Source organism: Alligator sinensis, unplaced genomic scaffold, assembly GCF_000455745.1.
Source record: "Alligator sinensis unplaced genomic scaffold, ASM45574v1 scaffold346_1, whole genome shotgun sequence".
NCBI lineage: Eukaryota > Metazoa > Chordata > Crocodylia > Alligatoridae > Alligator > Alligator sinensis.
In genome coordinates, this window is record NW_005842765.1 from 606,330 (window position 1) to 620,345 (window position 14,016).

At 41.2% G+C, this 14,016-nt stretch overlaps 1 protein-coding gene across 1 annotated transcript in view; it reads left to right on the top strand.

Annotated features, from left to right (window-relative positions):
* The window catches only part of ADAMTS6 (ADAM metallopeptidase with thrombospondin type 1 motif 6), a 345,170-nt gene that overhangs the window by 255,895 nt on the left and 75,259 nt on the right, over positions 1-14,016 (top strand). The window contains exons 16-18 of the mRNA XM_025216768.1: positions 4,562-4,695; positions 7,234-7,357; positions 10,414-10,494. Coding sequence (XP_025072553.1) covers positions 4,562-4,695; positions 7,234-7,357; positions 10,414-10,494 — 339 coding nt within the window. The remainder of the gene's footprint in view (positions 1-4,561; positions 4,696-7,233; positions 7,358-10,413; positions 10,495-14,016) is intronic.

The window sequence follows — 14,016 nt, forward strand, 5'->3', positions numbered from 1 at the left end:
TGCTTATGCAGGGGGTCGGACTCGATGATCTATTGAGGTCCCTTCCGACCCTAACATCTATGAATCTATAAGGAGGTGGAGACTGCAGCTGGGAGACAGCAGTGCCTTCCTGATTTCTCCCTGCCCCATGCCTCCCTCCCCGCTTGCTGCTCAGTCAGGGATCCCCCCTCTCTCACAGCAAGGACCCCAGTGGCATTTGATCATAGTCATGCTACCCCCATGCTAGCTAATGCTGAGAGGTGTCTATGTGTGTGTCTCCAATCTCACTGGAACAAAGGCAGACAGAAAAGTGTCTGCTTAGGCTTTTTGGAGCTAATTAGCAGGCCATCTGGTAATGTTCCTCCATTCTTCCTTAAAAATATTTCCAAAAAGCTGTTTAAGAAGAGCTTGAACTAATAGAAAGGCCTTGTTTTCTTGATGGGCTGATAAGCTTTGTGTTCTGATAAGCACCCTGCTGGCTTGCTGTCAGTGTTCAACAGGGGACAGAGGGAGGTTTGAGAAATGACCTGGTTTGCAACGAATGCAGTGCCTGTCAGTTTGCTGCAGACAGTATGAAGAAGTAGGGAGAGGGAGATTGAAAAGCTGAGTATCATCAGCAGATGCTTGCAATCCACACAAGTAGTCCTCTCTCCTGCTTCCTCCCCACTTTCCCACCTTTGCCTCAGAGTGCTTGCCAGGGACCAGGGTCTAGCAACGTTTCTCGGCCCTTGAGCAGTGAGGAGAGGAGAAAAGCCTGGTGAGGGCTGCTTCCCCCTACCCCTCCAGGCATACCCTGGCTGGGGACTGTGCAGGCCAGGGTAGGGGCTTAAACCTCTCCCTAACCATTGTATCCTGCCAGGGCCTGGCTACGCCACCCCCTCAGCTCAGCACTGTCGAATGGAAGGTAGGGCTTGCTCTAGCGCCCCCCTGGCTTCTGGCCTGAGCCACTGCAGACATGTTTCTGCATTTCCTGAATCAAAAGTGAATGTCTATGTACTTGAAAATCAGTTCTATCTCTGCAGGTTAGACTAACCTGCAAAGATTGAATCAATTCAGGCTTGGGCTTTTTGAATGTCTGTCCATAGCCTAAATGTTAACTGTAGCTTCAGAAACACAAAACTATGAATACCTCAGTTCTGCAGTTTATCATTTTGGGGTTGTTAGCAGCTGGAATAGGTTAGAGCAGTTCTCAGCTGATCTAACATGCTAATAGAGCAGGCTTGCATAAAGTAGCCTTAAGGCTACAAACTTTGCAGCGTGTTTCCACTTTCTCTTCCTCTGACTTTTGCTATTTTTTCTTCAGTCACTGACATGGCTCTGGCCTCTGGTTTTCTTGTACTTAAAATAGGAGGTAGAGTTGGGAAAGATGGTCAGTTGATTTTGGTATAGATCAGGTAGGCTAGAGACTTGGGTTCTTACTTTATGTTGACTTTGCAAAACCATCTGCTCCCAATACTAGGGCTAGCCTTAGGCCAGTTGACCTCAGCACAATTTGGAGCAACTTTTGGACAGCTCCCATTTCCTCCTGATTGCCAGGAATCACTCCCTTTGTCCAGCCACACACTATGCATTCCAGGCAACTGGATACTTTATCTAATCACTTGGGCCCCTGAAGTGACACAAGGTCTGGTCTTGATAATTTTTTTAGTAAAAATGAAGGCTGAATTCTACTTTTAATTGCCTGAGATTATGTTGACATGATTAAGAGCATAATTTGTTGTTAGCATACAGGTACTGTAAATTGTCCTGGTGTTTTGCTTTGGTTTTCTGGGGGCTGACAGCATATAAATAAATATATTTTGATTTAAATTTCAATTGTTATATGCAATTAATATAACTTTACCTGGTGAGAATCCTTCCTAAATTTAAATAACACAATAAAATTATTCTGTAGGGAATTAAATTTAACTTTTTAGGCTCAAGAAGGTATTTCATGTGCATATTTTTCATGACTTACATTTTTCCATACTTGAGTCAAACATTGAATGACATAGGATTGGGATGCAGCTTTTTGTTTATTCTCTTCGTTTTTGCTTTATGTGGCAAAGATTTCTTTTTTCAACACAGAAACAAGATTTTGCTTTTTGATTTCACAAATGTCATTAGTAATAGGGATGACTCTTGCATCTCAGTGTTCTTACAAATCTAATCATAGAACACTAGATTTTAAAGCAGAAGTGATATTGGTAAATTATCTGGTTTGGCCTCTTGCGTAATGCAGACCAGAAGACGTCCTTCATTAATTCCTGTTTGAACTAGAGCATGTTTCTTAGTGTAAGTATTTCTTACTATGGATAGTCTGTCATAATACTTGGTAAATTGTTCCTACAGTCATTATTTTTAGTGTTAAATTATCGTATGTTATTTCTAATCTGAATTCATTTAACTTCTGTTTCTGGGCATTGGACCTTTGTCTGTTAGCTTGAAGAGCCCATGTAGGTATGTGTGATGAAGTGACCCCATAACTTTCTCTTTGATACGCTAAATACATCAAGCTCCTGGAGCTTGTCAATATGAAGCTGTTCTCTAGTCTCTCTTATTTTTCCATCTCTTGCTAGATATTCCACTGTTCCTGATTGGCCACAGTGTCACACTGGGAGCTTATGTTTAGCTAATCCAGCATAACCTGTAGTTTTTTTTAGATGTTTCTTCCTAAGATAGTTCTCCAACCCACTCTCTTGGTCCCTAGATGTACTGAAATGCATAGTGTTTAACTGCATGCAGTTTACCAACCATCCCGTATCATGTTTATCAATGACCTGTACTCATCATGACTGATCACTTCCCCAGTCTTTATTAATCTGCAGCCTTCTTCAATACCTCTCCAACTAACATTCACTTAGGACTGTTAGTTATCTTTTGATTTAAAACAAGGCTGTCCAGCTTGTGGCCTATGGGGTTACATGTAGCCCGCAAGGGGTTACTTTGCAGGCCTCTTGGCTTCCACCCAGCTGCTACTCTTTTCACTGCTCCAGCTTCAGCAGCAGCTGGAGTCCCCTGGCTCCCCTTTTTCCTCTGGCTTTCACTTCCTGCCCCCACCCAAGAGGATGGGGTGGGGTGTAGCAGCACAGCTTGCAGAGTTGGGGGAGCCCTTGGCCTGGAAAGCTGGGAGTGGGAATGATTTCCAAGCATAGTGCAGCCCAGGGGGCCTGCGGCCCTCGGCTGCTTAGACCTTGGATTGTCCTGATCTAAAACATACTGGAAGCTTTAATGGATTTAGAATACTGTGGACGTTAACCATAAATGAAAAATCACTTGTCTAATGATCATATTGCAGTTCTAAGATTCCATAACCCACATGTCAGCTAGCATAGTAAGCAATAAAAAGGACATGAAAAACAAGAAAGGAAATTATCTCTGTACAAGAACTTGTTTCTTGCCTATTCCTTACACAGCTGAGAATTCTACTTAATATTTGCAGTTTTAGTGCCTTGTTACATAGCTGTTTAAGATAATTTTTTTAGTGCTTGTGTGAGATACTGTTTCAAGTGGCCTGATATTTAAACTCAGTCTTTTTCTCTGTGCACATATAATTTTGGGCCTTATTCTGCAAAGAACAGAGCCTCTTTAGCTCTCAATAAAGTCAGTGGGAGCTGTGGGCACTTAGCACATCTAAGGATTACTAAGTGAATCAAATTGTGATGGCATCATTATTTGCTAGCGCAAATAAGGACACCTAAGTTGCTTGCAGATGTTACCCCTCCTCCCCACCGCCCCAAACACACTTTATTGGAAGAAGCAACACATTACTTCATAGATTCATAGATTCATAGATGTTAGGGTTGGAAGGGACTTCAACAGATCATCGAGTCTGACCCCCTGCCTAGGCAGGCGCTTCAGCAGGGCTTTTTGGCATTTAGCTAAAGCTGATTCAATCAACTACTAGATAAAAGCACCAAAAAAGCCCCACTAAAGCACCCAATCTTTATAGATTCTGCACAGCCAGGTTGAAGTAATGCACTGCCTCTCCTGCATATGCACAGGGCTCAGCAAGAGAATGAGCTGAGTTTAAAGTAAAGCACCATTTTTTTTAACGTCTGCAGGCACCCCTAGATATTTAAGTAACAGATTTTGTTCAAAGTCAGGCAATCAGACATACTCATTAATTTCCACAAATAATTGAACTTACAGTCTTATAAGCCGTCAAGAAAAGAGAGAACAGATACATTCCCTTTAAATTCAGGTCCTAGTGCTCCAAATGTTATTCACCTTCTAAAGCATATTGTATACCTTTTGATATATTTCCATAACTATACTGTTGGTACTAGAGTTTTTAAATAATATTTTTATTAATTTTAAATTGTTCACTAAGTTATAGTAGCATTACAGAATCTTTTGACTATAAATATAGTTATATAGTAATAACTATAGTTACTTAACTCTTGCCAACTATAGGATGCTTTGGTATAAGCTGAAATAATATTTTTAGAAAGAAAGAATCAAGTAGAGAGATTAATTAGTAGTAGTAAAATAAATCTTAAAAATCTGTGGATGCTGAGAAGAGTTGAGACTGTACCGACCAATCTAATTTTCTCTAGGCTTTTAAACAGGTTTGTTTTTTTCTTTTGCTTTGCTTTTCTAGGTGGGGTTAAACCATGTGCATTAAACTGTTTGGCTGAAGGTTACAACTTTTACACTGAACGTGCCCCTGCAGTAATAGATGGAACTCAATGCAATGTTGATTCACTGGATATCTGCATCAATGGAGAATGCAAGGTTCAATACATTTTGTAAAGTACCTATCGATCACCTCATAGTGTTTCGTATGTACCAATGATAATTCTATATAGCTTTTTAGTTTTGGTACAGATTGTATTATTCTGGATCAGGGGTGTCAAGGATACAGCCTGAAGGCTGCATGAGGGCCAGTTGGAGCTCTATCATGCAGCCCATGGTGCTGCCTGCAGTATTTGGATTGGATTCACATGCTGTATGCAGTATGCATTTGGCTGGATCTAGCAGACACGCTGTATCCAGCATAGGGTTGGATCCAGTGCACATGCTACAAGCAACGCCCACATGGGGCCAGCCCCACCAGTCATATCTAGGACACAGGACTGGTCTGTGGGCCCAATCTGGCCCACAGTCTGGCCCTGCACTACTCATTTGGCCCATGGATCAGGATGAGTTCTACACCCTGGTTTTATAAAAAAGGGTTGTTGAGAGTGCCAGTTGAACTCTTATGTAAGTAGGAGAAAAATAATATAATCCTCTCATCTAATTTCATAATTACTATGACTTTTCATAGCTTTTTAGTTGTGGTACAGACAGATCCCTGAAATTATTTTAAATTGAAAAAAAATATTTGGAACATTGACCACTTTGGATGGCATTCTCTTAAATGTTTTGAATTTCACATCAGTTTTATCATGTACGTGTGTAAATATCTAATCACATTTTCCGTTGGCATTCGTTTCCTGAGCATAACCTGTATATTCTGCGGCCTTGACTCCAGAAGTTTCTGAGTACCCTCAACTCCTGCTGACTTTAAATGGAGTTGAAGAAACTCAGCATTATACCTTTCCATTTCCCTAAAGAGAATTGTTGGTTGGTTGGATTTGTTACCCTCAAATTGTCAATTTTGCTTTGTGGTTCATTTGTCTTTTTACAAGAGGTCAGATTCATTGGAATGAGCATAAAACAAGTATACATTACAGGAACATGAAGAGAGATAGAAGGGTTAATTCTGCTAAAGGTATAGTTGTAGTGCTGTACTTCCATTAAAGTCTTGATTCAGTGAAGTTCCTAATCCATATATTTAAATAACTGAATAGTATAGGTGACTTAAAAAACCTTCCAGCTTCACTGGATCTAGTACCTTATTTTGGGCACTTTGCTGAAAGGAGGGCTAAGTTTTATATTTACAAGATTTATATTTGATTGGGTCAAAGTTGATAAGAGCAAAAAAATTGCCGTATATTTCATTGCTGAACTAAGAAAAAAATTACAAGACATGATCTATGGAATACTAATGTAATAAATACAGGAGTCTTGTGTTGCTTTCAGATAATGCTTTATTTTACTAAATTACCAGAAATAGAACTTAGATTTATCCCCAGAGGATTAGGCAAGGAGCTATTTTAGTCCAATCAATGTTTTTTTGTGATCAGTAAGAAAACTAAAGTTTTCATGGCCTAGTTATTAACTTGTCAAATTCTGAAAATATTTTGAATTCTTAGCTTGTGTTATCACATCTGCATTATTTTCAAGCAAATTGGTAGAAAAATAGTATTTGCAGGCAGTAAGCCCAATATAAATTATATCCACGTGGCTGCCATCTGTTCTGTTGTGGAGATGATTTGATTCTTCTTCATATTATAATTATCAGAAAAAGTAAAACTACAGTGTTCATTCTCTTCCATTTGTCTTTTGTTACTAAGTAGCCTTCCCTTTTTTCCTGGCATCTATTTTCTCCAATTCTCTAGAAGAGGCAATTCCTTAATTCATAAGGATTAAATGCGCTGATCATTCCATATAGATACTCGCTTTGTATAACCCCGTTAACGTATCAGCTGTTAACTTTAATGACTTTCTTCCCTTTCATGATTTTTTGCAGAGGTTCTTTCAAGCCTATCTTCAATAGGACCTATTTTACACTCTAAGTATAAAACACTAGGTATTATCATCATCGTCTACTGTTATTCTGGCATATTATCTCTGACTGGTAAAGTAAGATAAACATCTCCCTGTAGAACTGATGCTGTAGAATAGATGTAAGATAAAATCATGTCCAGATTCTACACAAATCATATCCAGATTATACACAAACATTCTCTGTGTCTAACTCAACCTTTCAGTCTGCTTGATCTTGCAGTGAGCACATAGATTTAAGTACTTATTATCATTTTGTTATTATTTAACTGAAAGCCTTTTCTATAGGTTAAGAGAGCAAAGGTGGGGAAGTTGGAAAGGTTAAAGAAACAGAAATACAGCAATACTTGTTTTAGGCACCTATTTAAAGGCAATACAGTACAGTTTTGCTTTAACAAAGGACTAAAGGTAGAACAAAATTATAATAGAATTATAATAGAATCATTGGGCTAGAATGATTTGGACAGATCCATAATATTTTGGGACACTGTTTAATACTGCATGATAATTGTTTTAAGATGTAATCCAGTCATATGTTTAAAGCACAGTTAGATTTTTCTCTGAAAGATACTAAAAACACCAAGTATGTATTAGTTGTGTTCAGATAGTGGCCCAGGAAACCACTTCCTGCTATAATGTTTATTTTCCCTTATCTCTTCTCAGCATGTAGGTTGTGATAATATTTTGGGTTCTGATGCTAAGGAGGATAGATGTCGTGTATGTGGAGGAGATGGGAGCACATGTGAAGCCACTGAAGGTTTCTTCAATGATTCATTGCCCAGAGGAGGTATGTATGGGCTCCATTCCTGTGAATCATTTTGTACAGATGGACTGTGGAGACCACAAAAAAAACCCTGGAATGGCAGTCCACTATGCACATCAAATTTCAGAATTGTAGCTATAGTTTCTTTTCAGACATTTGACCTCTTGTTTAGTATTTTGATTTTATATTATTCTTGGTTTTCATTGTTTGTTTAATTAGATGATTTTGTTTTGCCAAATTTTTCTTCAGAGCTTTATTAAATTATTGACATTTTGGGCAGAATTCTCTTACATTATTCTCTCAGCTGGCAGTTACTCAAAGAGCAAGGAGCTAAGAGCCAAAATTGGCAATTACAGAGTTTGCAGTCCTGTTCAAAGTGCCGTGTGAAAATGCGAGCATCTACACACCTTCTGAGCATGGGAAGTAGGCTGTGGAGATTCATGGCTCCATAAGTGTGCACCTGAGTGCGAGTCCCAAAATTCTGGCTTTGCAAAGGTAGGGAAGAGAAGAAGCCCCCCCACCCCTTACGGTTTTAGCCCAGTGTCTTAACGGTTAGGGCATTCACTCAGGAAGCAGTGACACATGTTCTAGGTTCCTCCTCCTCCCGAGTGGGGTTGAAACTGCATCTCTCTGCCTTTTGTGACAGGGAGACTGAGGCTCCTGTCAGTTTTAAGTGGAGAGTGGTTAGCTAAATTTGTTGTGTGGGGCTGTAGCAGAGGGCAAGCTGGTCATTGATCAAAGGGGAAATCCCTGTGGGTGTCTGGGGAGCCACCTGACTGGAAGGGGCAGTGCTTAGAGGCATATAAAAACCAGTGCCGAGAGCAAGGAGGGCAGTTTGGCCCTGCAGGTTTCAGGGGAAGGAGCTTTTGACAGAAAGGGGTTCAAAAGATAGGCCCATAGACACCCAAGCTACCCAAGGGAGCTAGACAGACAGCTAAGGAAGAAATATGGATTGTGGTGGGGTATTGACCTAGAGTGGGGATACATTTTAGTTGGGAAGTGGTTTGCTTATATTTATGTTATGGTTGAGTTTAAAGCCAGGGGATTGAATTGTGGCTATAGGGGTGGCATGGCAGCCACAACGGTGCCTGAGAGGCATGCCATGTAGAGCCCTGCAAGGGTCGGGTGAGGGACCTCAGGGGACTGAGTGGCATGCAAGCAGCCTTACCTAGGTCATGGACTCCAGGAGACTGAATAGCAAGCAAGCCTTGCTTGAGTCAGGGACCCCAGGGGGCTGTCACAAGAGACCACGGTCAGGGACCTGGGGTCCAAGATGGTGAGACCAGGGCCAGAGGCTCAGAGCCCAAGTGGGTGAGAAAGGGCTAGGGCCCAAAAGCTGAAGTCTGAGGCAATGGACCTGGGCTGAGGGGCACAGCTAGAGAAAAGGGGCCAAAGCCAGAATGGCTGAAGTCCTGACAAAGGTTTGAGGCCTGAGGGGGTCAAGTGTTGTGCTGGGGCCAGGGAAACCCATCTGAATTGATATAAAGTAACACCTTTGAGACATGGGCATGGTTATAGGGGAGGATGGAGGCCACAATTATTGCCTCTTAGGTGGCTTGTGCCCTAACACATGAATAGGGCCAGGAGGGCCATGATTTATGGGCATGACTGGTGCCAATCATGTGGACAATAGATAGCTGAGAGACTGAGGCTCACATTGGGACCCTAGGGTGGCCTCCCTGAGTGTTATAAGATACATGAAGACATGGCAGGAAAGATAAAGAAGAAGATGGCACCCCAAGGAGCTGAAGTGGGGCAAGAGTAGCTCGGCCATCAGGGGGCATCACGGCTACCCCAGGGTCCTGGGCCTGCTATACTTCCCACAGGTTAGGCTCTGCCCAGTCCTCTTTCCAGTCCTGATCTTGAAGCTGAGCCATTGTATGCTACATTTTCCAGTTATTGGATACATTATAGGGAGAATAATGTGGAAGTTCCTGCCAAATTGAGGACAAGGGCCTTTTCCCTTCCAGAGCAGCACTGTTACTGAGCTCCACAAAATGTAATTAATTCCCTGATTCCTGGTCCCATATCTTCCTCTTTTGGCTTCCCAGCTTAAAAAGGAAGGCTGGAGAGGGGACTGGACAATGCTGAAGTTAGGAAATTAAAGAGATGTAGGTTAAAGCCCTGTCTGTATGAAGGTCTAGTACCTCTCCTGCTTTCTGGACAAGTGCCCTAGGCTATTGGCCTACCTCATGTGTGGGCCCTCCTCTTGTATCTGACACTTGCTAATCAAGGTTTTTTGCTGGATACAATTTTGTCACTTATGCTCACCTTGGACAAGAGCGTGATGACCCCACTACCTACCTAGCCTGAGCACAGACAACCATACGTGCTCAGTAGCCAAGGGAATGCTGATGCACTGCACATGGAGTAGGGTCACAAACTGTGCTAATGTTCCAGAAATGGCTGGTATGCAGCTAGGTACCTGCCATTTGGGTGCATAAAGTGAAATAGGATTCTGCCCTTTGGCTTTATGTCAAATATAGCAATATATTGTTCCACTTCTCATGGATTTCAGTGCATGTAAACAAGAACTGAATAATTTCTGTGGTGCATTCATTATGGTTTGCGGGGAACTATTTGTTGATAAAATCTTACTCAGTTTTGTTTTGTGTTGTTGATTTCAATGGTTGGGCATATAAGAAATTTTAGGAAAGGGCTGGAAGCTTCTCTGTATTTGTCTACATTTTTCACATTATCAAAATCTTAAGCAAATTAAAGTACTTTAAAGAGTACTTTATTTTACACTTGTTGAAATAAATTACTTTGTTCTGTTTAATAGCCAACTTCTAGTTCAATCATTTCGTTCTGAATAATTGTCAAAAGGGCTTTATTAGTATTTTAAAACAGGGGACTTATAGCTGCTTGTTCTGTTCTTGCTGTTGTTTTCATATTGTCTCCAAGACCTAGAAAGCTCTCCATTATGGTACATGAAAAACAGTGTTCAGTTATCTTGTCTCATATAAAAGTGGATCTCAGATTCTATGTAAAGTGTTAGTACTGGATAATTTGTTATATGCTAGTTTCAAAGTTCAAGCTGAAGGGTAATAACAATAACAAGGTTTACCTTTCCTTTATAGGGTACATGGAAGTTGTTCAAATCCCAAGAGGCTCAGTTCATATTGAAATAAAAGAAGTAGCAATGTCAAAGAACTACATTGGTAAGAGGCTGGTTTAAATACAAGAGCTTAAATAACTGCTTACTGTTTTGTTAAGTGCTTCTCTGGTCTGGCTAAGCTGTGTTTAGTGCAGGACCAGGGAAGTATTTGCATGTCCTTATATCCGTAGTATCTGTGCATCCTACACTCTTCCGTGTACTTATCCTCACCATGCTTTTGTGAGGTAGGGTAGTATTGTCACTGACATTTTATAGATGGAGAGAGTGAGGCATAGAGGAACTAAGCAACTTGTTCAAGGTAACCAATGATGGAGCAGAGAATATAATCCAAGCTTCCTATATCCCCTTCCTCTCTAAACATAGTTTTAAACATACTTTTCACTCTCCCAATCCTGGGGCCAGACATATGCAAACCAGGCCTATGGAGTGAGCACAAGAGAGCCTTCATGCCTAGAAATTTCCCAGACCTCTTTTGCATAATATTTGGTTCAGAAACATGAAAGAGAACACATTTTTCAGTTAAAAATGCTCCAAAAAACTGATGAGTCAGTTTTCCAGCAACCTTATGATCTGACATTCCCAAAAGCTCTTATTTGGTTAGGCAGCAGATCGCTGACTAGGCTTTGCCAATCTCTAGTTCACAAGAATTCAAATAGCTAGTGACACAAACGATTGTGAAGGACAGAGATGTGTGAGAGGTAGGAGAGAATTTAACCTTGTAGTTTTGGGTTGGAGCTAATTTATCTATTTGCTGTAGTTAGTGTTCAATGCCTGCTTCTTTCTCCCCTTGTAATTCAGCAAGACTGTCAGCTTCCATCCTTTTTTTTTTTGGAGGCATCATACCCTCTCCCAGAAGTCAGGGATGTTTACTACAGTTACAACACCACACTCCCTCCAAAAATATGTCAGTATGCATTGCTAGTAAAGTAGCATTTGAATCTCACAACCAACAGTTCAAGCAGTGGGGAGGATATTCCAGCGCAGATATTTCATGTTAAGAACCAACTTTAGAAGGGCAGTTTGCAACTGTAAAGTCTACAACATGTTAATACAACTACAGTTGGCACATAGATACAAATTAAGGCACTTGTATTTCTATATTCCTGAGTATATAAATCAACTGAAATATAGGTATTCTTCGTAGCTACTGCAGTTTATTTTTCAGGTGCAGATTACACAAAACCTCATCTATTTTGTAAAGAATTTCCCTTAGTATCTAAAATAATATAAAGATTATTTGAAAAACATTTTTATTTACAAATCTGTTGAAGGATTTATTTACAAAATCTCTTGAAGGACAAACATGTTGCTTTATTTTGTGAAACAAAAACCTGCAGGGATATTTTTTTTAAATTGAGTATTGCACCGAGATTTAAAAATGTAAAGCATTATATCAGGTTGTGTTTTTTCCTCATCTCCATTTTTCAAATGTGCTGTCTTGTTGATTTAAAGTGATTGAACACTTTGAATTTTGAGTAGGTAAAAAATAGAGCTATATGGAAGCATAACATCAAAGACGTATTAGGAAAAATTCTTACCAAATTTTTGATATCCAACTCTAGTTTAATAAATTTTCATACACTTACTTAAAATAGATGAGTAACTGCAAGTAATGCTGCTTTCTTTTAGTACTATATTATGTAATAACTTATTCTTTCTTTTCTCAAAAGAGTTTGATGGTAGTTCAAATAGTTTGGGACTGAATGGGAGGTTGTGAGAAACCACATAATAAATATATCTAGAGGTGCACCAATATATCGGTCTGATATGAGATTGGCACTGATATAAAGAAAATTGACTGCATCAGAAATTGACTTTTTTTATTTGATGTGGCTGATAAATGCCCTGTGCATGCGCTCAGCTACAGCATAGCACGTAGGCAGCGAGGAGTACAGCCTGGCAGCATGGAGAGCTGCATCCAGCTGGTAAGTCTGTTGTGGTGGAAGGGGAGTGGGGAGGGAAGGGGCATGAGGAGGGGCAGATCAAGGTCCCTGTGATGAGGGAGGGAGTGGGACTGGAGCAGGCGCTGCCCAGCCAGGGCAGTGTGGCACATGGGATGGAGCTGCGGCTCATCCAGGGGGTGCAGGGAGGGGAGGCAGCTCTTACTGCTGCATGAACCCCAGGAGGGTATGGGGGGGCATGCGCCCCTGGATCTGTGCAGGGTGGAGTGGGCTGCCACTTCAAGCTAGGACTGGGCTGTGCTGGGCTCTTCCCAGTGGGGGCTGGGCCGGGCTGCACTCAGGGTGCAGCAGACAGTGGTGCTGGGAGGGGGGGGCTTGAGGGGGCTACGACAAATTTTTGGGGTGGCTGCAGCCCTCCATGTAGCCCCACTCCCATCACCACCACCACCTGCCCTGAGCACAGCCTGGCCCAGCACCCACCAGGAAGAGCCTAGCTCAGCCTCAGCCTGCAGTGGCAGCCTACCCTGTTCTACATAGATCATGGGGCGCACGTCCCCTGTGCCCTCCCAGGGTGCATGCAGTGGCAAGAGCTGCCCTCCCTTCCCTGTGCCCCTTGGACAAGCCGTGGCTCCATCCCATGCCCTGCCCCACCCTGGCTGGACAGTCCCTGCTCCAGACCCACTCCCTCCCTCACCACAGGGACTTTGATCTGCCCCCTCCCCCCGCACGCCCCTTCCCTTTTCTCCCCTTCCACCACAACAGACTTACTAGCTGGACACTGTTCTTCAAGCTGCCAGGCTGCGTATAGGAAATCAGATTGGGATCAGTCGATATGCCTCCTTAAAAATCAGCTGTTGATACTGGCCCCAAAAATCTCTATTGGTGCACTCCTAAATACAACCCTTCTCTTTGCATTGCATTCTCTTTCTCTTACCTGTTTCACTGATATTAGAACCCCCTCATAGTCAGGAGTAAACTAAGGAATCCTGGAAGAGTGAAAATTTGAGGGCCAAATTCTCTCAGTTATACATCATTCTAAAATAACTCCAATGAAGTCTATGAAGTAAGATGTACAAAGACATAACTGAGAAGAAAAACTGGCCCGTGATAGTTACTTACCTTATTCCTTATTCCTATAAGCTGTGAGCAAAATCCTGAATTTCTTATTAAGGTCTGTGAGAGTTTTGCCTCCATAAACACTGATTCCATGATTTGGCCTTGTATTTTAAAATTGTCACTTGCTACTATAGACAAATTTTGCTGACAAGCAAATGTAAACCCCATTCATAACCTTAACCAAGGAGGTCAGTAGTCTCAAATGAGTATTCCAGGTAAGTCCTTTGGCTATGCAAAAATCTATTTTGCTTTTTAAAAACAAAAAACCCCTCAGCTATAACACCGTATCTGGAATCCGTTTGCCTACTTTTGTCAAAAAATGAAGATTATATTAAAAAAATCTTGTTTCAAGTTGCCTTAAATATGATTATAGATTTGCTGGAACTTTTATTTAATTGTTCACTAAGAAATAGATATTCTATGTGCAGTGCTGTCTTGATAACATCTTATGATTAAATAACCAAATATGTTTAGAAAAGAAATAGCTAATGTTTGGTTTTCTAAGTTTAAGTTGACTAAGGTATTGGTATTTATTACTAACTTCCTGC